The sequence below is a fragment of the Mandrillus leucophaeus genome, unplaced genomic scaffold (genome assembly GCF_000951045.1).
Source record: "Mandrillus leucophaeus isolate KB7577 unplaced genomic scaffold, Mleu.le_1.0 Scaffold329, whole genome shotgun sequence".
Classification (NCBI taxonomy): domain Eukaryota; kingdom Metazoa; phylum Chordata; class Mammalia; order Primates; family Cercopithecidae; genus Mandrillus; species Mandrillus leucophaeus.
This window is the reverse complement of record NW_012103465.1, coordinates 1,430,960-1,456,933: the sequence shown is the minus strand read 5'-3', so window position 1 is coordinate 1,456,933 and position 25,974 is coordinate 1,430,960. Positions and strand designations below refer to the sequence as shown.

General features: G+C 34.4%; 1 protein-coding gene across 3 annotated transcripts in view; it reads left to right on the top strand.

The window, feature by feature from the left end:
• RFX3 (regulatory factor X, 3 (influences HLA class II expression)) overlaps positions 1 to 25,974 on the top strand; it is a 309,220-nt gene that overhangs the window by 204,586 nt on the left and 78,660 nt on the right. For all 3 annotated transcript variants that reach the window (XM_011988353.1, XM_011988354.1, XM_011988356.1), the window contains 2 exons: positions 12,823 to 12,897; positions 21,275 to 21,456. In XM_011988353.1, coding sequence (XP_011843743.1) covers positions 12,823 to 12,897; positions 21,275 to 21,456 — 257 coding nt within the window. The remainder of the gene's footprint in view (positions 1 to 12,822; positions 12,898 to 21,274; positions 21,457 to 25,974) is intronic.

Sequence of the window (25,974 nt, the reverse complement as noted above, 5' to 3'; positions counted from 1 at the left end):
TGTGTATATATATGCACACACATGTATATACACATTTATATGAAAAAAATCTCCAAATCATATTGTTGAGTGACAAAGCAAAGAGTAGTGTATGTGTGTAAATAGAAACACATATTGCTATGTGCATAATATAAGATATCCTAATTTTTTTTTGTTGGGGGGGTGGTGGTGGGACAGAGTCTTGCTGTGTCACCTAGGCTGGAGCGCAGTGGTTTGATCTCGGCTCACTGCAACCTCTGACTCCCAGGTTCAGGTGATTCTCCTGCCTCATCCTCCCAAGTAGCTGGGATTACAGGCACGCGCCACCACACCCGGCTAGTTTTTGTATTTTTTGATAGAGATGGGGTTTCCCTGTTTTGGCCAGGCTGGTCTCAAATTCCTGGCCTCAAGTGATCCGCCTGCCTCGCCTTCCCAAAGTGCTGGGATTACAGGCGTGAGCCACCACGCCCAGCCAATCCTAAAGATATCTTTAGGAAGGATACTTGAAGAATAAAAGGTGGGAGACATGAATATATTATCTATTAAAAAAAAAGTCGTTTGTTATTTTTTAAAATTTTGGACAAGCTGTTAATGATTATACGTTATATCTATTTGGTCATATTCCCCAAATGCATGTAGATAAAACAAATCCTTTATGTACCCAGTATTAATATTGTCTGTGAGGTGTCACAGTTCACATTAAACCCTGATCCTAGGTTTCAGATAAAGTCCTCATTTATTAGACTGTTGAAAGTTTAAACAGTGAAAGTTGGCATTAAATTTAGTAGAAATTTTTAGAGCCATTCTTATTGTTCAATATTTTGGAGTGGAAGTTAATGTTTGTATTTGTATTTATGTATTGAGAATCTGGGTTTTTCTTTTTAGTCACTGACTTTCTCAAACATTTATTGAGGTATTACTGTTGACCAGGCACTGTGCTTCTGTGAATTTGAAGACTTACAGTATGGGCTAATGGAGCTAGTTCCTGCACTGAAAGGTACCTAATCCTGCAAGGCAAAAATAGAAATTCACAAATAGCCTCCAGACTTCTTTTTAGGCTTAGTTTCAACTACTTTCTTTCCACATCATTTTTTAAATCACAAATGTTAATACGTTATCAATTGATTAATTTTAGATTTATCAAAATTGTACTTACCTTCTGATAATATTGCTTATATAAGTTCAAAATTGTCTAAAGATTGGGTAGGATTGGATAGCAAGAGAGTGAAAGAGAAGCATGAATGCAAATGATACTTAAGATTGCAGAATCACCCTTTAAGTAGAGTTAACTGGCACCATTGTGGGAATGCCCGTTACCAACCTACTTATATTCCCTTAAGTAGTCATTGCAGTCTGACTCTGGCAATGAAATAAAAAAAGATCATGTTTCAGTGCACCTGTTTTCAAACTTGAGTGTGCATCCTCTGGAGCACTGATAAAATGCATCACTGGATCTCACCCCAGTGACTTTCGATTCAGTCAGTGTGGGCAAGGACCCCATAATTTGCATTTCCAACAAGTGCCTGGGGGATACTGAAAATACTGGTCCAAGACCACACTTTAAGAAAGCCTGTTTTGGTGATTATGGAGACTAACTACAAAGTGAAAGTGTTCTTAGTACTCAGAATAAACTGCAAAAGGCAGGGACCATTTGAAAATGTAAGATGGAGTTTAAATCCTGTATTTAATTGTAACCCAACAAATTTCTGAGGGGTAATTCCAACTCCCAACTGCTTTTGTACTTCATGTCTCATAAACTAGTTTTATCATCACAGACTCTTAGGCTTCTAGTGAGGGTGGAGGAATCTGGGCTCCACAGAATAATCAAAGAAGTCCAAAAAGACAATCTTGATTTCAACCCAGCATCCCAGCATCAGCCAAATGTTCTCAGAACACATTCAATTTATACAGATTTCTTATGCAACCATTTTTTTCCCCCTTATGAAAATGTTCAGAATAACTTCAGGTTACAACTTTGGCACAAAATTGCCAAAATTTCAGGTTGAAAGCATAATAACTTAATTTTTTTCTCTAGATGTCATAAAATTATCAGTGAATAGAAAGGAAAAGATTTCATGTATTTGAACATTTATAAAACAGACAAGATTTTGTCTTTACTAGCTACTTTCTGGTTCGAGAGGATGTGAAAAACAAAGCTGGCTAGATTTGCTTTCTGGATTTTTTTTTTTTAATTGAGGGTTAAAAGAGCAGCTTATCCTCAATCTCTTCATTTAAGCTACTTCTTGACATTGCTGTGGAAGTAATGTATTTACATATTGTTTGAATATACAACTTAAAGAACAGTATCATAGCTAGAACCTTAGCTTGATTGGTGGTGGTTCTGTATATATCTGCCAGGTCTGCTGAGCTCAAGGAACACTCTGGAGATACTTAGAAGAAAGTATTCATTGACCAGACGGGAACTGATACTGTTTCAACTGCTTATTACAGGGTATTTGAAGTTTTAAAGCCACAAACTACAATGAGAAATACCTTTACACTGTGGCCCAATACTCACTCATATGCACATACATATATTCATGAGTGCACATCTACATACATGTACATACATGTACGTATATACATATGACTGAAACTGAAGTTTCATGAAGCGATACTTATCCATACTGTGTGCAGTTAACTCTGATTATTTTCTACTCTATTCAGTTAATTTTTTAGAAATGCTGGTCAGTACCTACATTATTGATTCTGTAACCCACTAATTAGTTGCACCTTACATTCTGAAAAACACTGCTTTGGGCAAATGAAAGAGGAGGTTAGAGCATTTACAATACATGTATGAAAGGCCTGGGGACAGAGTCTCCATTGTAGGGGTTTGTTTTGTTTGGCATTTTTTGGGGAGGTGGGGTGGGGGGGTCGGGGGCAGAGTCTCACTCTGTTGCCCTGGCTGGCTTGCAGTGGTGCAATCTTGGCTCACTGGAACCTCTGCCTCCCAGAGTCAGGCAATTGCCTCAGCCTCCCGAGTAGCTGGGATAACAGGCACCCACTACCACTCCCAGCTAATTTGTTGTATTTTTAGTAGAGATGGGGTTTTGCCATGTTGGCCAGGCTGGTCTTGAACTCCTAACCTCAGGTGATCCACCTGCCTTTGCCTCCCAAAGTGCTGGGATTACAGGTGAGAGCCACCGCGCCCGGCCTTGTTTGGCATTTCTAACAGGTACCCAAATGATTCTGATACTGCTGGTTCAGGATCACAATTTGAAGAACCGCAATTTTTGTGATTATAGAGACTAAATGCAGAAGGAAAGTGTTCTTTTGTTGTTCCTGGTTGAATGGCTTCCTGTAGGATGTACCCTCCTCTTCACACACACCAGGAGGCTGTCATTTCACACAGGTGTGAGTGGTGGCTACATGCTGATGCCAGCCATCACAATTATCTTTTCTAAACATAAGTCTCCAAGTAGAAATGTTTCTATCTTACCTGATCTCAAGACGCAAACCAGGTAGAAATGTTTTTGTCTTACCTGATTTCAGATACAAACAAAATTTAAAGTCCTAAAGATCAGAAGAGAAATTACCCAGAAGGAAATTCCTGGTTTTAAGTGTATCCTCTTCATTAAGTTTCTCTAAATAATTTGCTGTTTTCACAAGAAAACAGAAATGCTATGTCTCTGAGAAAGCACTCACTGATGAGGTTAACAGAGTAACCTGTATTAACAAGAAAATGCAATTGTTATACATTAGGTAACTGTTTTTATGATTAAAATTTAACTATCTAGTTAAAACTTTTTGTTGCCTAGTAACTTCATAATTTTAAGTCATTTTTGAGTAATGCTTATCGATCATATTTAAATTTTTCCAGTTAGAAAGTCAATTGTTTGTTAACAGTAAATCATTTAGCAAATTTTGGTTTTATAAACCACTCACTCCTCAGAAGATAATTTCATTACAACAATTTGAAATATTTATACTTTATTTATATTCATGTTATATTTGTATATGATGGCAATGATGTTGAATTTAAGCATGATAAATCTTGGATTTCAGCTTCATAGTTAATACCCAAGAAAGTCTACATATCTCAAGAAAATCTGTCAATCCCACATAGCCTCAGGTTTCTAATCTGTTAAAAAGGAGATAATATTCCTTACCTTTCCTATTTTACAAAGTTGTTGTGAAGATAAAATGAGAATTAATATAGAAAGCCTTTATAATTCATAAAGCATTGTACTATTCCATTTTCAAATCACTTTAACAGTTCTAGAAAAGAAAGTTTCTACCATGAAACCAATTTTAATTACAGTGATAGTTGAATATGTCAATCTTGACCTTTAATCTTTTAACAAAAGATTAAAAAGCCACTTCAGAGTCGAGAGAACATGCCTTGACCTATAAAGACAATAAATAAGATGATATAATTGTTCTTTTTCTTCCTGCCTTATTAGCATATAATGGAATGACAGGTTGATATTTACATTAAGAGAGAGTTCTAATTGTCCATATATATGATACTTTGTTTGGGACGTTCAATAGATGTGTATGTAACCAACATGTCCAAGGGAGCCTCTTTTGGTTCCATGTAAATCATAGAAAAGACTCAACACCTCTTCCCATTTTGCTACATTTCAAACTGAGGTTTATCTTTTTGGCATTATCAACTGCCCCTAAATGATCCCTGTGCTCCAGCCAGTCTTGATTACTTGTACTAGAAGTATCTGCACGTGGCATCGGTTTTACTGAAGATTTTGTAGGGGAAAGCACTGTTTAGCATCACATCCTCTAAAAGATGGTCACACAAAGCCTCTTTGTACCACCTTGTTCTCCCCACTCTGTGCTTTTATTCTGCCAGTGATCCTCCACCTTCAGTCTTTCCAGGTCTGGGATCATTCTGTCTCCTCTAAATCTCTCAAAATCTCTCAATGTTTCAGTGAACACTTAACCCTGAGAGCAACTCTGCAAAACAAAGAGCCATCCTATGAGAAGGACTCTCCTTTAGAAGGCAATGAGGACTTATAATAGGGAAAATGTGTTCCCTTATAATAGAAAAAATGCATTCCCTTATAATAGGGAAAATGTGTTTTTTCTTTTCTATTACATTTTTCTTTTTCACAATATGTATTGCCTTTGAAAAAATATAATATTGATGCCTTCTTTGAGCATGGGAAGAGAACACAAGCACAACATTTACTGGACATCATTTGACCCTCTCCTCCCCACCCCCATCCTCTTTTCCCCCTGGCTTAGGTTAAAACTTTTCCCCAAAATCTCTTTTTTGATGCTAATTTTTGGATAGATGTGGCATAAGCCTCAGGGTGGCTCTTGAATACTTGGAGACTGTCTGCCTGTCCCTCATTCCAACAAGGCAGCATTAGCATCTTGGTGATTGGAGTTGTTTTCAGCCTGAGTTTTAGGCCACGGATTTATTGCACCGTCTCTGTTCCCAGGAGATAGGTGCCCTGTACCCTACAGGTTCTTCCTAGAAGGGTTGCTGTATCTTTGTTGGAGCTCCACTAAACTTGATATTTTTTCTCCCTGGGTGTGAAATATGACATCTCCCTTGCCCTTTCTGAATTCCTAATCCTAATTCCTGAGAAATAATGGAAGTTCCCTTCACTGCTGTAGTCTGTCACAAAATACCCATGCTTGATGTACTCAAAAGAAATAATATTCTCTACCATACAGTATCTATGCATTTTTGTTTTCTTGAATCTACCCGACAAGAACAAAGGCCAGGTGAGTGCTTGTGTGGTCATATTTTTATCACATTTGTGACCATGCCACTTTCTATACTAGAAGCAAATTAATTGGTATACTCTCTAGCTCTCCAGGCTTAGTGTGGAGATCATTTTGCTCAAATAAAGGCAACTCCTGGGATTGTGTCTTTCAAGGATTCAAAGTTTGGTTAGGGGAGCTTACTCACAAATATATTTACTGTAACTCTCCAATTCCTCTCTGGTGCTCCAGATATTTTCTCATAGCAACCCATACACCTTCCTCTCTTTCTTCACTCAGTTGAACTCATTCACGGCATGGGGGTGGGTCGTCTCTATACCCTCTGATGAAATCTAATTTACTCTGAATAGGCTTCATTGTAAATCACTCTCTCAGCATATTAATCCAACCAGGTTTGATTTTTCTATTTATGTTCCTTAGCACTTTGTCATATGACACATTGCAAAGAGATCTTTTCATCTTCCTGGTAGTATGTGATCAGAAATCTGACATGTAAATTGGCATGTAATGTGGAAGTTCTTCACACTGCCTGAATTTTTCACTCTTCAACCTTTGCCAGGCTTTGAGACCACATATAATTCCTAAGGCTGGGAAACTTTTCATTGTCCTTTATCACTTTTCTGCCCCAGAGATCAGTCACTCTGACATTTCAGCAGTCTGTCTAAAGGCGGTGCTGAAACCCCCTCTTCATCTTCTGAAAATATGTCTGGCTTCCAGTGGCACTGAATGGAGGGTTCCCATCTTTGGCTGAGAACCAACAATGGCTCACCCCACCATTTGATCTTAACAGGAGTTGCCATAGCCTCTTACCTGATTGTGAGGCAATAGTCCAGGACCCTCATGAACCAGTCTTAATTCCCAAGCACTATGTATCCTAACATTAGATAATCATAGGGAGGAGGTGCACACTATTAGTGACTCAGTCCCAGGGTCATTTAATAGATTATATATAGACAGTGTGTCTTAGTTCAGAGAATTGATTTTTCAAATATCCATAGTCTAAAGGTTTATAAGTTTAAAGAAAAAAATGGAGAATGTTTACCATCCCCATTTTTAATGGAAAAAATGAACTTTTTAATATTAAAAAAAGATTGGTTCTGTACCATTAAGTAAAAAAAGGCAGAAGAACATTTTTAAAAATTGAAAGAATCTAAGAGGAAAAAGAGAGGAAGGTGCAATGCTCAAGAAGAGAGAGATCACTGAGGCTTTGAATTCGTCTAACTTAGGTTGTCACAAGGCCTCTCGTTAATGTGATTACAGTACTTTGCACTACAGTTGAAATTTCAATAACAAAATGATCTGTATTCTTAGAATAAAGACTATGCAGCAGAGAAATGAGCAGGAAAAACATTTTATAATCTATTCATGTCAATGTGTTTGATATGTGTATTTGAAATGTTCTAATCACATAGTGATGAAATAAAGGCCATTGTGTTCATTTCAAGTAAAAATACGGCACTATCAAGCCTTCTCCCTTAGACTCCCACTGTTAGAGCTATAATTTGAAAATATTTGTATTCATCCCTTTCATTCTCACTGCAGTGTTATCACCAGTTTCTCACCTCAATCCTGGACTATTATCATAGCTTCCAAGTTGGTTTTCCTGTCTAGATTCTCTCCTATCCTACATTATATCCCAAATTATTAATAATATATGAAGTAATGCCAGATTAATTCCCTTTCTCAAGACTTTTTAACAATGGCCCACATCCTGTATAACTGAACACTTCTAGCCATGAAATTGCAGTCTGTACGTATTTACCTATCCTTAAAGGAACGTTATCATTCAGCCAATTGTATTAGTTCATTTTCATGCTGCTGAAAAAGACATACACAAGACTGGGCAATTTACAAAGGAAAGAGGTTTAATGTATAACTCACAGTACAACATGGCTGGGGAAGCCTCACAATCATGGCAGAAGGCGAGGAAGAGCAAGTCACATCTTATGTGGATGGTGGCAGGCAAAAAGAGAGCTCATGCAGAGAAACTCCCATTTTTAAAACCATGAGATCTCGTGAGATCCATTCATTATCAGGAGAACAGCACGGGAAAGACCCGCCCCCATGATGCAGTCATCTCCCACTGGATCCCTCCCACAACACATGGGAATTATGGGAACTACAAGATTAGATTTGTGGAGGGACACAGAGCCAAATCATATCACCAATCTTACCCTTCCTTGAACCTACATTATGCAATCTTACCTTGTTTGCTTTGCCTAAAATGTTCACTAACCTGCCCCTATCAGAATGCCTGGTATTATTTGTCAATTTTCTACTAAAGAACCACCTTACCCATGCTCTGTCAAACTGTAACAGCAAGAAGTAATATCCCTTCCTTCCAGTAGTATTCAGTTATTTAATTCATTCAGTTTGCCTTTAATCACTTATGTATTTTTGAAACTCTGCTAGTTTAACGAATTTCCCACTATCAGCAGCAGCACACACCATAGTTATACTGGAAGAGGAATAGTTGGTTGATTTTATTCTTATACTTTAAAAAAAGCTTGAATTTGAATCACTTTTAAATTCTAGCTACCTGGTAACGTAATCATTTTCATTGCATGAAGCTATGGGGATATAATATCTTTGTTGAGGTTAGGAGCATTTTCTCAGATGATATATAAGAATATCGCATTGAACATTTGGGCCAGTAATCTTCTGGATCAGTGAGCCTACTTTTAAGCAAATTTTCCATCGGTGTTAACTGATCATCATTTCCTGTCTTAAATATGACAGTCATGAGTATTATGGTAAAACATCATTTAGTGTTACGCATATTTCTATTTAGCAGAATTTATAAATTTTTCCTAAGGAATGAACTTAACTTTTTAAGTGATCCACAATAAACTGGAAGCATGTGATCTCACCAGTCCACTTTGGGATTAGTATTTTGGGTGTCAAATGCTGATGTGTGCCATCTTTTTCTTGAGATTGGTAAACTCTCAGAAGACTGAACAAATATTTACTTAAATATCTAATCTACAATAATGGAAAATTTAACAAATCGATTTAATCTTTGAAGAGACTGGTAGAAACTTATCCTAATTCACTAACATTTTATCTAGCATCTAGCTAATTTGCACACTATCCCTCTGTCCCTTTATCCAACTCCTCCCCATATGCATGAAACTACCCCCTTGAAACTATGATAAACCCAAATCATGGGCGAATTCATAGGAGTGACATTAGTAATCCATTTGGAATCATGCAGCTAGTTAATCCTTCATATCTTTGTAATTTCAAAATTCCAACTCATTATTACTCTTCTTCCCCATTTCTGCATTATTCCTCTTGCCTCTTCCTCACCCTCACTTTCCCGCCATTGTCATAATATATTCCTGTGAGTGATAGTCTCTTCCCTTATTGTTGTCCCAGAAGCTTCTATTCAATCCACAAGCATTTATTGGGCACACTTTCCTCTTACCTATTTTAACTTTACTACTAACATGGCCCATTATACCTAGCAAAACCCATCTCCTGGCTTTATCTGAAAATTAGCATTTTTCATACATCCCTACACTTTCCTCAAAACCTTAATGACATCGCTTTTTCCCTAATTCCCACATACATTATCTACTTCCAACCTATTTTTTTCAGCCTCACTCATACCGCTCCCATATATATATGAAATGTATATTTATAGCTCATGCCCTACAAACTAGGTTTTTTGCCATTTCCCAATTATGGACACACCCTGTGCTTTTTTGACTCCTGGTTCTATTAAGTCGATTCTTCCTAGATTTCCCTTTTACCCCCTGAATACTTCCATCTTTTAATACTTGGGTTTTGAATTCGGAGAGTCAATAAACTAAGAAAATAAATGTGAATTTTGTAGGTGTTCTTACATACATTTTTTTCCAAGTAGAGAGTTCACAGTTTTCATTACATCTTCAAAAGGGTTAAAGACTCCTCAAAAGTTAAAGACTACTACTCTTATTTTCTTCCACCTTTCTGAACTATACTTGTATTTTTGTTACAAACAGTCTTGTTTGGTGTATTAGTCCGTTCTCATGCTGCTGATAAAGACATATCTGAGACTGGGTAATTTATAAAGAAAGAGAGGTTTAATGGACTCACAGTTCCACATGTCTGGGGAGACCTCACAGTCATGGCAGAAGGCAAAAGGCACATCTTACATGGCAGCAGGCAAGACAGAATGAGAGCCAAGCAAAAGGGGAAACCCTTTATAAAGCCATCAGATCTCGTGAGACTTACTACCACAAGGATAGTGTTGCGGAAACCACCCCCATGATTCAGTTACCTCCCTCTGGCTCCCTCCCACAACATGTTAGAATTATGGGAGCTACAATTCAAGATGAGATTTGGCTGGGGACACAGACAAACCATAAAATCTGGGTAATTATGCATTTATTCATATATATGACTATATACCCTATCTCTCTTACTGGATTGTAATGTCTATTGAAGTATGAAAAATTTTTGTAATCATGATCTTTTGCACACAACTTTATAAATGACAGTCACCCAGTTACTATGTACTTAAAAAAGAAAAAAACTGTTCTTTAAAAAATGTAATCAGGGCTGTGATCCTTTCATGAGATTGGAATTCCCTTCAATATATTTTTTAAACGAATATAATAAATGTTAATTTTTTGTATGCGTCTCAGAAGTTCTCATCAGTGAGATAGTAACTAAATGACCTGGTTATCCCATTGGACTAATTAATAAGCCTTAAAGAATTCATGAGTATTTGGAAGCCGGTGGGTTTCCAAGTAGGCTCTAACATGCATGCTAAGACTGGTGTCTTCCTTGTAGAAAAACTCAGTCTTTGTTTCTTGATTGTCCTATCATTCCATGTTTCTGCCTTTCCATTCCCCGGGCTCCACAAATTCAGCACAGGCCTAAGTCGGTTAGGCAGAAGATTCCTAAAGCCAAAAGAAATACCCCTTTTGTTACCTATATTACAAAGTGACACAAAGAAGAACCAAAATTCTGAAGGTCCAAAGCATTCTGGAATGTCAGTGTATACATTCCTGGGGAATCCAGTTTCACCCACGTATTTCCTTGCTCCTTTCCAAAGTTCTTAAAAAACTGGCCAGAAATGAGAAGGCTGTTTCCTAAAAGCCTGGACTTCTAAGGAATCATCTGGAAATCTAGGACCACCATAAAATAACAGCTTCAATAACAGAAGCAGGTCTCTGATTTTTTTTTCCCCAGAAAAAGAAGTGCTGGTTTATCCAACTGAAAGGTGCTTATTAACAAACTGAGAGCATGGACTTCTTCTTTAGTGTTGCTCAGCAATTATATATCTGGTAATTTACCTTTCATTTAAAATTATAATATCAAAAGTTACAGATCATCTTATTTTTATTTGCTAGACTGAAATCTTACCTCAAATTCTCCACACTCAAACTTTAAAGAAAATATAGGTATAATGGCAAATTAGGGTTTTGAGCAAATTCTTCCTATAAGTGAATTGTAGTCACATGAATCCTTTGATTTGTTTTCTGCTCTGTTTTCCCTTTGAAAACAAAGCACTTATTGATTATGTTTTAAGAGATGTTATACCAAAGTCCTTTATAGTTTCACAGTTTAATGTTTTGGCAAAATGTTTGTTTATTCATTACATTTACATTACTCTTTCTGTAATATATCTGTTTTCATTTGTGCAGTATCACTATTTTCAAGTATAGTGATAAACTGCATTAACATCCATTCTGGCGGAGAATGTTTTATAAGCCAGTTTACTTAATTTTGTTGTCTAAAAAAAGTTAGCAGTAGGATAAATTGTATTATATCTTCCTATGAATTAATTTAATATCTATTTTAAGAATTTTTTAATGATTTCTTAACCTAACATATGCTTTTCAGTATTATATTTTATTAACTCCAGGGAAGAATTAGCAATGTGGGAAAATAATGTAAAATAAAATTAAAGCTATTAATTCCTAAGTTGTTTAGAAGAAAATTAGATTTAATGTTGATATAATTGATACTGAATATTCTGTGTATAAAGTGTTTTACCATAAAGAAATTGGCAACTTGGTAGAAAATTAAGACTTTGCAATGGATATTACTGCATTATTTTTCTTGGCGGGGGGGCAGTATGTTAAAATTTCAAATCTTTTTCGATTTCCATAGCCAAAGTATAAGACAGTTAACTATGTTTTAAAGCTCTAAATATTTTTATAACTGCTTATACTGAATTGTTGATGTAATCAGACTGTTAAAAATAATGAAATCAATTTTCTCTCTTAAATTGCACGGTGTGATTTTTTTTCTTTTGAATTTAGCTAATATTGTTAGTATAGCTCAGTGTCCAAATACAGGGTGTTCAGTACCTGTTTTTAATGGAACTTGCAATACTTCCAGGAGTTGAAAGATAGATAACTTTAAATATGAGGTTATTAAGAGTATATCACATTTATCAGTAACAGCTGGTATTTAATAATTTCTCATGCTATGGTGAGATTTCATGGAATAAAGCTGTTTCTGTGGTTGTCCCTTCTCTTTGTTGGCTCTGAATTATTTTCTCTTCTACATTCCATTTCTGCTGTCATTTCTAATATTTCTGCCTTACCACTATATCCTAAAATATAATGTAGGGATCAGCACTACTTCTTCATATTTGGTCGTACTAATCACCCCCTACTTCCATATTTTAATACGGGATTAATGGAGGACTGTATAGATTTAGTAACTTTTGGACATTAATGAAAGAATCTTGTTCATTTGCATTAAAATATTAATGCATATTAAACTCAAAATCTGCAGTATGATTTTCCTTTCATGACAGAATAGCACTAATATTGAATACTCTTTAGGTGGGAGACTATTTAGAAAGAGAATGGTTACTATCCCACATCCTGAACTATGTAAGTCAAGAATGTTTATTCATAAGGAGAAAAATCCACCGGGGTTCCTGCTCCTCAGGTCTCCATTCTGATAATTATGGAATGTTCAAAAAAGGTTTACTTTGTGAATGGGCTTCTTATTAGTGGGCATATTTTTATTTTATTCTCTGGAGGGTGGGGAAGAGGTGGGGGGAAACACATTAAGCGATAGCTATTCATTAACAACCATTGAGGAAGAAGTTGAACTTTAAAGAATCTATCAGAAATTCTCTGGTCAGCCTTTTATTACTATCTTGTCTTGAGCCCTTTTTTTAATGACATCTATTATCAGATTGAAATGGCGATTGAGACGCTGCAAAAGTCTGACGGTCTGTCCACTCACAGAAGCTCTCTTCTCAACAGCCATGTAAGTTGCCTCTTCTTCATGTACACTAATCTCTTGCTTGTTCTGCATGTGTTGCTTGCCTCTAAATGCTTGTTTTATTTATTTACTTATTTATTTTGCTTCTTAACCTTCCTTTCTCAGCCCCTTATGATCTCTGTGTCATTTAATGGCTATTTTGTACCGTGAAATATCCAAAAACTAAGAGTCTCCAGTGTAATGCCTTATTAGATTTCTGTACTCTTTGGGTACAGATACAATATTTTCAAGTTAGTAACAAGTTGCCGTTGTTTGTAAAAAGTAATAATAGTGATTTTCAATATCTAAAATGTTCTGGTTTGATATTTATTTACTATGAAGCAAATACTTGTAATCTGCATCCCTGTCAAACAGCCATGTCTACTTGTGTGACTGGTAATATTCTTTAAGTAGAAAAAAGATTATTAATGTCAAATCCAATGACAAACTGTTTGAAAATTATTTGTTTGCCAGTTAGACTATGTAAAGTGGGCAGTAGACAGCCCTATAGTTGAACTCAGGTCCTAAGACCTAAAGAGAAGTTAAAGTGAACCAGAAGAAAAAGGGAGACTGTCTACAAGCCATAAATTGCTAATAATTGAGATAAAACAATTACCATTACTATTTCCTGAAGCTGTTCCCTGTTATCAGATGCAGATATCACTATGACACTGGTAAGTGTAAGAAAGGTGATGATAGTTTTGTGAAATTATAAACATTTTTATCAACTGTTCACATTTGCGAAACCCATGAAAATGCTGAATAAAAATTTGTTTTGTTAAGATGATTTCTGAATATATGGAAAAAAGTAAATAGACTCATGATTTAAATTCGTTTTAGATTGATTTTCTGCTAACTTAACACTAGTGACATTTTAGTAAGAATTAGAATTTCTCCCCCAACTGACAATTTGTTCTTAAATTTAGGGATAAAGTATTATGACTTCTTATTTGTTTTTCATATTTTGTAACTGAAAAGCTCGAAATTAGATCACCCAAATGAAACGATTTTTTTCAGTGAACCTAAAACTTACTCGTAGAAAATGTTTTAACTGTGTTTTTTTAAATACTTGATTTTTGAAACATTTTCATTTTAAATCTTAAAATAGCACTAAATACCTCCTTATGTTCTTACACATTTGTTTTTAGATGGGGTATTTTATCTTGTTTCTTTTTTCAAAGGAAAGTATCATGGAAAACAAAACCAGGTTAGCCAACTTGGAGAATGCCTATAATTTTGGTGAAAAATCATACATATAAACTTAAAGATAATAACATATATTCTGGCCCTTCCTTTTGAAACAGTTTAAGAAATACAAGTTTTTTCATTTCTGAAAATTGGTATTTAGTATGTCACTCTTTTATATTTCATAAGTATATTCCTGCTATGTTGGTATGTATCTGTGATTGTATTATAAAGGCTGATTTCCTGTATACTACTAGGCTGTGTGTGTCAGGGGGGTGATGACCAACTTGTATTTATGCTTTGAAAATGGCAAGTGAAATTGTTTTTCCTTTTAGTCAGAAATGTGCAAGGACATAAGAAAAAAAAAAACTTGAAGTTTCTAGTTACCTGTTTCAGCTTTCAGACTTCCAAGTTGTGCTTTCGTATTCAACTTAGAGTTCATTTTTACTTGACATGTATAATTTAGTAAAATATGTTATGTTTAATTTTAAATTTAACTTCAGTTATTCATCTTAATATTTTTATGAACAATAATGGAAGTATAAGAACATGTTTTTTATACATTTTTAAGATGTATTTGTTGATTTGTTTGAAGCTTTTCAACTGTGTTAGAGATTTTTAAAAATTACTTTTCTCTATAGAATTCATGAAAGAATGTTTAAGGTTAATAAATGTGTGAATTAAGCTGCATAAACAATGACAAATGTTTATTACTCCATGGCTTCATTTTTTTTTATTACATAATATGTCTGATCTTCCATACTGTTAACAACTGCCGGAGACACTTCAGTATGTGGAAAGAGTGGGAGCAAATGTTGATAGTGCAGTGATAATCTTTCTCCAGCTATCCTGACTCATTTTTATTACACCTCTGAGGCACAGTGAAGTTCATTCAAAATTATATTTATAGTCAAATATTTAGAAATACAAATGATTCTACAGATGGTTTATAAACAGTGGAGAAAGGATCAGTGCTTCTGCTGACTAATCAGTGAGGTTAATTTCTTCCTAAATGCAGAAGAAGATCCAGTTGTCTTTTTCCTCCTTGGAAATTTGAGGATGCTTTTAACGTTTCTGAGATTTATCAAAAACAGCTGGAATTTGCTAGTGCATGCATTCTGGTTGATAACTACTTGCTAAATATATTTTACATTCTGTGAACCTAACTGGTGATTTTATGTTGCGTAGAATTTTTTCAGTGGAGAGATTGGGTTTTTTAAAAAAAGTGTTATTAATATTTTAAATGTCAGTAAACTGTGCTACCTTTATTTCTCACTACATAGGGCATAATATAGAATTATTTGAGGTTTGTGGGATTCTGTAAGGTGAACATGAATTCCGCTTTATGGTGATTAGTTCCCTGATTTATCACTATCTCCACAGGATCAATTTTATTATGTAAAAAAATTGGGAGAAATTATTGATAATTTGCATCCCATATTTTTCCTGTTTCTAAAGAGGGGTGTTAATCATGACTTTTGAGGTGAAAAGTCTATTCTCATTCTATTTTGGAATATGGGTAAGCAAAGATTTCCTATTTTCTTTTTCTATATTTGCTTATTCACAGTAATTTTAAAAACTCTTATTAGGACTAAATAAGATAAATAATCCCCTCTCAGCAGAATCCAACTTGCTTTGCTTTATACCTTTCCACACATTAGAAAATGGGGTGGGGTATTGAATTCTTATCCCATTTTCAACATATTCTTAAGAGAATTAACATGGTGGTAGTTATTTTAGTACCAGCATCTGTAATAGGCAGTTAGCAAATCTTTATTGTAAATGATAGTTCCAAGAAAGTAAGGATTTTTGTATGTTTTGTTCACCAGTGCATCCCTAGTGCCTAGAATGGTACCTAGTACATCATAGATACTCACTAAATATTTGCTGAATGAATTAAAAAAAAACAATAAAAGGGATCAGGCCTTATGTTACCTTCATTATTTTAGGAATTCTAGGATGCCGTTGCCAATCATGTGTACATTTATTTGGAGACTCATATTCATTGTATTGTTTCCTTTGTTTTCAAGTTTACTTCTAGTAGATGTATACGTGAACATTGTTGGTAAAGGGTGGTCTTGTTCTGGTATTCCATCTGAGTAAAGAATATATGGCCACTCTGTTATTTCTCTACAAGCAGCCTTCAGTTTAAGAGTAAATAACTCTTTTTTTCTCTAAACAATCTCATCTTTTAAAAAATTCTTGCCAAGAGTGACATTGTTTGTCTCCTGGTATTTTAGAATGGTTCTTTGTATTTAGCTTTACAGAATTCTATTAGTCTGATAATTTTTTATTTAAATATTTTTGTTTCTTATTTTTTTATATATGAAGATGCTATAGGTAAGTGATGTATAGTCTGCCTAAATCAAATTTGAATATCTAATTCTTTTCATTGCAGACTTAAGATTTTTTTATACTTTTTCTTGGTGTTAATTAATACAAATTAGTATTTAATGGTTGTGGTGTGTTCACTTGTTTACGAACTACTTATTTTACATTGTGAATTTGAATTCAGAAATGTTGTTAATTGTCCCCAATAATCGCATAAAATTTAAGGTTGTACATTTCTTTAAAATTCCATTTAAAGTTTATGAAAAGCTCTAGCCATCTATTTTATGTATTTCTCACAATCTGGCAAATAATTACTTCATGTTGTTTGCTAGTTTTAGCTACCAAAACACATTCAGCTCAAAGCAAAACCTTGTTTTTTTACTCACTTTTCGTTGACTTTGCTGTATTGTAAATATAAGTTATTACAGAAATAAGGCCTGTCAAAATGCGTATCATTAGTAAACTGAAATAAAAATGAATCCTGATGGGTAATAATCCATCTGGGAAAAAATGACAAATGTTACATTTAGATGTTAATTGGGCAGTGCAATATTTGTTTATTTTTATTTGTCAATCAGGATTTCCCTTTGGGAAAAATAGGAACCATTCGTCTTTAATCTATCTTGATTAATACAGATTAAATGCAGAGGTTGAAAGATGCAGTTATCTTGGTTTCCACCCTTAAATGAGTGTATGTTAGTTCATTAGTAGAATAATCAAGTTTTAAAGATAAAGGTTAAAAGTTGCTATGTTATTTTATGGGCTTTTGAAATAATTCCTTGTTATTTTATGGGTTTTTGAAGTCAGGAAACATTTTACAAGACATTTTATAAAAGAGCAAAACAAATAATAATTGTTTAGTTCTAAATTGCTGAATGTTAAGATTGGGGAATACTAATGTCCAAATACATTGTATTAAAGACAAAACCCAAGGAAGCAATATTTACCAGGCATTAACTTCCCTTGGGTAGCTCATGGAGCCTGTGCCTTTAGGTTGCACTTAAACTTACACAAAAACTTAACTGCCAAGTTTCTCTTACAATTAAAGTAATGCTTTCTAATACTATGTTTTAGACACAAATGTCTGATTTATAATTCCATCACTGTATCAAAACGTAAAAGTTAAATACTGGCATATAGGATAGAGATTATAATCCCCAGCCAAAGTCTTATCTGGTGGATCCTTTTAAATCAATTTCTGTTAATACAGTGAATTTCTAGGAGATATAGCCCGAGGTGGGGCAGTTGTTGGCAGTCTTCTTAGCTGGGACCTGCAGGGCTACAGCAAATCCATCTCCATCCTTTCAGGGCTTTTACCTCCACTTGACTTCCTTATGCTCTCTCAACCTGCTCTCCAGGCATCTGGCAAGGAATACAGTTCCTCTTTCTGCATACATCGGGTAGGGAACAAAACGTAGCTTTGCTAGTGTCAAAGTAATAGTCATCAAAATACCTGTTCTTATACCATTTTTCAAACTAACTAGTGATTTATATAAATATATATGTATATGCATGTATACATGTAAACATTTTTGAACTAGTTTGGAAATGAAGAAGAATTTAAACAGAATTAAACAGAATTTCTTCAGTTTAAGAATGTAAACTATATAAGACGAACAATCAGTTTATAAAACAGTGCAGATTTTTTGACTTACCTAGCCATTTCAGAGGCCTGCCTAGCCAATCCAGTAAAAGGTTCACTTCCTGTAAATTATTCAATTGGGATATAAGTAATATCATTTAGGCTTCTAAGTAGTTTGTACCAACATTTGCTATAATTATCTCACTATTTCTATGAAAAGTTTTCTTTATTAAGAGTGGGCTGATTAACCCATATATATATATGTATATAAATGTAAATATACCATTGAACTCAAAATATTTTATATTAAACTTTAATATTTGTACTTTTACTTTTATAAAACGTAATTTATTACAGTATCCTTCAAATATTCTATTATTGGATTTTCTTTTTCAAATTTTGTAGTACAATTTTTAATCTACAAGATAATTCCTATGATCATGAAAAATAAGTAAGCTCTCATGTTTACATATTTGTCTTTATTTTTAAGTAATTAAATGATGCACGAAGACTAGTATACAAGTAGGGCAGTTTTTAAAATGTTTTATTTGTTTCTGGTTAATTAAAATTATTTTTATTTGCTTTTATCAGACTAAAATTACATTAATCTGTTTTTATTATTTGTATACTTTTGGTTGTAAAGTTCATATTATAATATTGACTAATTCCATTTCTGAAAAAAAATGCCCTTTAAATTAAGAGTTTTCTATATAGTATGTCTTCTGTTCATTAGCAAAGGAAGTAATATTGATTTCTTCACTCAGAAGAAATCATACTATTATACCTTTGACAATATGCATTATTTTATGAGGATATGTAGATGTACATACAAACATATCTTTGGCGTTTTTAACTTACACATATTGTGTGTTCCATGCATTTTTAACTTACACATATTGTGTGTTCCATGCTTGTGGATGTGGAAACTTCATTAGTTTAGTTGAAAAATCCTACTGTGTTTCAAAAAGTATTAACGTTTTTTATGTCTGCCTTTCCAGAATGTTTTTCTTTCATGTCTTCTTTATAGTCCTTTATATCAAGAACCTATATGCCTTTCTTTAATATATTAAGACTGCCAATAGAAGGTGGTCAACCCTTGCTCTGTGTAGTATACGTACACGAAACAAGAACCAGCACTGTTGTACAGTACAGCTCACTAGGACTGCCATAACATCATTCAAGTGCTTCCCAATCTCAATCATTTTACCAAAGCATGTGGATGAAATATATGAATCAGGATTTTATTGCTGCATTTTATGTGTAGTCTCCCTCAGCTATACTCAAAACTAATAAAGTCTTAAAACTAAAAAAAAAAAACAAAACACTAAAGATACATGCTGTCCCACTGTTGTAGGCAAAATACTAATTTGAACCTCAGTAACTTAATTTCCCAATCAGACTGCCTTATCTCTTTTACACTAAATGAATATGTGTAGTAAACCTATTCTGTGTGTCACTTAGAATACTCAGAAATCATGTTTAAGCGCCCCTGGACAACTTGTTTACTAACAATCAGGTTCCAGATGATTCATAACAAAATAGTTCTTCTGGCCTGTAATACTTTTATGTCATTGTAAAAACGAATGTTTATTTTGTGTAATCTTTTTAAACTTGTATAGGTCAGCCTTGTATATGTTAAGAGGTGTTATGTACATTTAAATGTGCGTATTCATTCCTATATGTGCCCTGTGAAGGACTTCAGGTCTTTCTGATCAAAATTTGAATTTTATTTTTAAAAGTACTCTGGATTGTCTTGTAGATTTGGTGGCTGTGTTTTGTAAGCCAACTATCAATATGGGTTTAATGACATACGTTTAATTACATAAACATCATGTAGGAATATTTGACATTAAAATGGTTTTTGGAAATTAGTTGTCATGACTAAAATCAGTAATTCTGAAAATATTTTTAATGAATTTTTAAATTAAAAGTCTGAAAATTCAGGTTCTAAGTTTGACTGCAAATCTTAAAATATGTAAGCAAAATGGAGAAATTTTTTATTTATTTAGATGTTCATATTATCATTTTTAGCATTTCACTGGAAATTCCTAGAGGACAAGGATGAGATCACATTCATTTTTGCATCACTAGATGCCTGGCACATTACCTGGCTCATGGTTGGTGCTCAATAAATGAATTCTTTGGCTTCTGAAATTTATATTAAATTGAATTGTGTGTTAAATGTCAGCTCTTTATTACACCTGTCTTATATATGGCATGAAAATTTTTTTTTGAGGCAAGTAATGTGAAGTATTTACTGCTTTTGTGAAACATTGGTCTGGAGTAATCAGGATATGTGAATTGGAAACCAGCTCAGGCATGGAAACAATATGTGACTTTGAGAAAGTAATTTAAGTCTATTTCAGTTCTCCTTTTATAAATAAATAAATGAATAAAAAATTTAATTTTGCTAATGTTAAAATTCAATAATACAGACTTGGATTCAATTTTCTAAAATTTTCTTGTACATCCAGTGCTTTAAAGATGTTTTTTTGTAATGTACACAAGACAACATAAAACTTTAAAATGTGAACATAGACTGAAAAAGTATTGCGTTACCCACTACCATTGCAGTGTGCCTTCCAAAATTATGAATAAACACAGTTTTGAGGCGGAAAAATTCAAATGGTTGTAATAAATGATTCATTTTCATTGCATGTAAACTCTTTGCCAATGTCTAGTTAGTTTATTTTCATTTGGGGACAAAATGACTGCCTTTTGTCCTTTCTGCTTTCAGAATCTGTCCCAGTAGACCATATTGTTATTTTCTAGTGGTAATTTGAGATAAATAAATTAAAATTCTATAAAAATGAATATAACTTTAATATAAACACTGATACCAGGCAGGCTGCTGTTCATGTGTTATAACAAGCCAACACTAAAGACATCTTATGTACCATGCTACCAGGCTTGGTAACATGTTTTGTTCCGTAGCAATTATATTTCTGATATTTGTGACCAGTTAATGGGATTATTTGAACTCCTTAAAGTGGTATCTATTTTCAAAATTGCAATCAATACAGAGAAAATTAGTATGTCTCTACGTGTGCTTGAATATTTGAAGAAATGGATATTGTCTGAGATCCTTAGTGATGTTCAGCTATTTACAGTGTTTCTGAGCATTTTCAAAGGTAGATTACCAGCTTCTGAATTACAGTAGTTTACTCTATCATAAGACTTGATGAAGAACTTCTGAGTATTTCTGTATGTTGCGTTTGCAGTGTCTTGTAGAAATTTTGGCAAATTATGTGATTTGTCTGTGTTTACTGTGTCTTATTTCCCTAGCTCCAGTGGCTGTTGGACAATTACGAGACAGCAGAAGGAGTGAGCCTTCCCAGAAGCACTCTATACAACCACTACCTTCGACACTGTCAGGAACACAAACTGGACCCAGTCAATGCTGCCTCTTTTGGAAAATTAATAAGATCAATTTTTATGGGGCTACGAACCAGGAGATTGGGCACTAGGTTAGTATTGAAAAATAAGATCATAAACTAATCTCTGTTTTTCAAACTAGAGCAATTCAGTATATTGTTTAAACAAAAGTACTTGATTACAGACAATATGTAAGGAAATACGTAGAATGAGCTCAGTTTATAACATCCCCAGGAAAAGGAAAGGACGTTATTCAGTGACTATTTCCAAGCCAGAATTATATGTTGTCTAAAACATTAACCGAGCAAAGCTTTGAGAAGAGCTGATTCTCAAACTACATAGAAATTAGTAGACCAACCTGTTAATGCAAGATTTGCATATGGTGCTTTAAGACACACACAAACACATACACACACACACATAAAAAAATGTATTCTCTTATTGAAAGAAATCCTACTAATGATGATGCATTAAGTGACATAGTAAATGGAAAACTATGTATCTCTTAACTCTTGAAAACTTACAGTTGTCTTTATAAATAATTGTTCAGTTAGAGTAAGAAGCTAAAGCAGAGTTTTTTCATTTGATTTCTGGAGACCAATTAAAAATCATTTGGTAAACTTGCAATATAGTGTTTAAATTCCTCAGTGATAAGATAGTTGTATTTTACCTCTTATTAGCCCCTACTATTTTTTCTGCTCTTAATGTGAAACCATATGTGTGTGGAAGGAAAAGCATAGTATAGTTCAATTGAATTGAAACAATGTGAAGAAGAAGTCTCTGGTTTTTCTTCCTTTGGAAATAAGAGTGTTTTCACCAACCGAAACATCATGAAAAGAATACTTAGAACTCTGGAGCTTCATTTTTGTCTTTCCATATTTCTATAAATTATAAGATAATTATTTTAAGTAGCTGGACAGAAGGCTATGGATGTTTTTAATTTCCTAAATCTTATAGAAATCATATAAAAAGTTAAAATAGAGATACTATACTATGCAACATTAGGTGATTTACCCTTCATTAGCTATAAAGCACAACTTCAGAGTATTTTAGCAAAGAGGTTTTTTTTTGTTGGCTTTTTTTTTTTCTTTGTTTGTTTGTTTTTTTGAGATGGAGTCTCATTCTGTTGCCAGGCTGGAGTACAGTGGCATAATCTCTTCACTGCAACCTCCGCCTCGCAGGTTCAAGTGATTCTCCTGCCTCAGCCTCCCGAGTAGCTGAGACTACAGGTGTGCGCCACCACGTCCAGCTAATTATTGTATTTTTAGTAGAGATGAGGTTTCACCATATTAGCCCAGATGGTCTCCATCTCTTTGGTGATCCACCTGCCTCAGCCTCCCAAAGTGAAGAGTTTTTAATCTTAATAAAATAAGCACAGCCTTAGTAATTGACTTCATTAAAAATGTATACCAAAAAGAGGAGTGAGTGTTGTGGGGAGAAAAGATTGATCTTTTTGTCACCATCACAAGACTCATAGCTAGGACCCCTATAGCAAAAGATTAACAAGCGAAAAGCATACAGATTTGTTTAATATAAGTTTTACATGACTGGGTGCCTTCAGAAATGAAGGCCCAAAGAAACAGAGAGAACTGTATGTATTTTATGCAGTCTGATGAAGTGAATAGTTCTGGAGAAATTGGACAGAAAGGAGTATGATCTAATGGTTCTAGAGGTATGATCTAATGGTTCTAATCTGGGGGAAACTAAGCAAGGCCTGTTTTGTTTTGTTTTTGTTTTTGTTTTATTTTTTGAGAAGGAGTCTCGCTCTGTAGCCCAGGCTGGGGTGCAGTGGCCTGATCTCAGTTCATTGCAACCTCTGCCCCCTAGGTTCAAGTGATTCTCCCTGCCTCAGCCTCCCGAGTAACCCCGGTTACAGGCGCCCCCCTCACCCACCCACCACGCCCAGATAATTTGTGTTTTTAGTAGAGATGGGGTTTCGCCATGTTGGCCAGGCTGGTCTCAAACTTCTGACCTCAGGTGATCCACCCGCCTCGGCCTCCCAACATCGTGGGATTATAGGCGTGAGCCACCGCATCCCGCCCAGCAAGACCTGTTTGTTCAGATTTTTCTGCATCCCTGTGTCTTCAAAAGTAAGAACGTTCTTTTCTGCAAGGTATAGGAGGACCTCTCTGGAATGAGGGTCCCATTACCTGTTTTCAGGAGAAAGTAAGCTAGGTTTTATGGCCTGCTTCAGAGGAGGAGGAGTGAGGGGAATTTTTTCTAGTTTCTGTGGCCTGCTTCTGTTGTTTCCTCAAATACCAAGGTGCCATAGTTTGGGATAGCATGTCCTAAACCTCTTCACTGTCTCAGTTTTATGAGATTTACAAGGCCTGTATGTATTCAAAGCATGAATTATTGCTTTCCGGTTGCATTTTAAGTGATTATACAGCTTTTAGATTGCTGAAGGTTTAGCTCTCTCATAAATATGTTTCCTTCTTTCTATACTTCAAAAGATAGTATATTTTAAACTGAAGAATATGATTGTCTATTCACACTAAAGGAATAGCTTTCATTCCCTTGAGAAAAGCTTTTTGTTTCTATAGTATTTTTTTTTTCCCCAAAACCACAAAAATCATTATTTGGGGACCTAACCTACTATCTCCTAGCTGGTGGCTCTGTAGTTATGCATACCATGCCAATATTTTGAAACTCTGGGCTTTATTCAACATTCTAATAGCTGTATTGTTGTGCTTCTTTTGTTACTGAAAGGGATTTCAATGGGTCCTATTTTGAGGCTCCGTTCAAACCTTGAAACACGTCTTTAAAATAGAAAGGGACAAAATTGGGGTTTTGTGAATGGGTAGAATCCATACTCTGTAAGTACATATTGCAATATTGCAGCTTTTACTTTCTGATGTTCTGGGTTCCTCCCACCCACCACTATGTAACAATTATGAATTATGTCTCCTTTTTTTTTTTTTTAATTGTATGTAGTGTTTGCAATTAGGTTTGTGAAGCGAAGCCTAGAAAAATAAGGAGAAAATAAGTACTATGGAGGGAGTTTAAAGAAATGAAGTGTTACGAAGATAGAATTCTAATGTAGAAAAACTGGCAATTGTAGGAGTAAGGTACTAGACATTCTTTCTACCATAGAAACTGTTTTGCGTTTACTTTCTACTCCTAATCCAAGAAACAGATGGAAAATTAATGTAAATCATGAGGCAAACTAAATCAAATACTTTTTTTAAAAAGTGAACTATATGTAAAACTATTATTAATATTATCCATCAATAAAATAATCTGGTGAAACCACTCAAACCAGAACCAGATCTTTTCTAAAGTTTTTGGACCTTAGTAAACAAAAAGTAAATCAAATCACTGTTTTAAACAAAGGCAAATAAAAAGGTACCTTTTGTTAGATCCCATCTCCAGGTTAAGTTTGAGTAAAGAAGACCATGGATATACTTCTCTCCCCCAGCCATTCCCAGTGAAATAAAAAGAACCTCTCCCAACCCAACTAAAATGTTAATTTGTAGGAAAGGCACCCCATCTATTTGAGGTCTCACAAGAGAGATGTCATTTTCCTCTGTAGTTTTGTCTTGTAAGTAATGCCTCCTGCTTCCTACCCTACCTCCACTCCTTAGTGTCCCCCAGTTTGTACAGGAGAACACCACAAATTGGGTATGTGGAATTTTTTGGTTTGGCTTATTGCACCTTTCTGCAGTGGATTTTCAAGACAAGATCTAATCTCTGCAAGTGGAAGGCCTTGCTTTACGGGCATTAAGTTTCTTTATCTGCTTTATTGTGCTGAAAGCATGTAGATATTTGGATGCCCTGCATTTTTTTTAAACCAGCAGTATAATTTATGTAATATGATTTTAATGTCTTCAAATATGTATAAGGTTCATTTAATATATGTTTTTAAATCTTGGAAGTACAATTCTGCCCTATTTTTATAAAAAATATTTAATCCATACTCTTCTTGCATTTCTTTTTGTAAATGGAAGAAAAAATTGGAAAAAGCACTGATGTATTGCCATATATGGACTTGTGAAAAACTACTATTTTCTCTTTGCAAGAATTTACATATGTAAGATGATATTTTGCAAGAATTTGCAAATTCCATTCAGAGCAAAACTTTATCATTTCTAATAGCAAACATGGTCTTTCTCATGAACATGGCGAAATTGTGACATTTTTATTCCAGGTGGAAATTTGCCATTTTCATAGAGAAATTTCCCCATGTCTGTTGTGAGAAATCCTGTTTAGTCTGCAGAACTGATACAAATCCATAAAAACAGAAACTAATAAAATGTGTTTCAAAATCAGTAGATTAAAGACTTACTTTCTTTTTAGGTTACAAAATATTAAGTAAGTCTTTACCACAACATTTTGTAACAAATAATTAAGTTATCTTACTTCATCATCACTGAAGTAAAGAGAAAAATGTCGAACTTATCCAGGAAAGTAGAATTAAGATTTTTTTTCTTTGTTCTGTATACATACTTTACAGTGAATGCGTATTCACTGACTGATTTTTGTTGGCCTGTTAACTAATTTTTACTGGCTAAAAACTTTTTTCCTATCTTTACCCTTCTTAACTAAATTTAAAATAGAAATTTGAAAATGAAATGTAATTTGTATAGAACAAATGGACTGTTTGACTAATA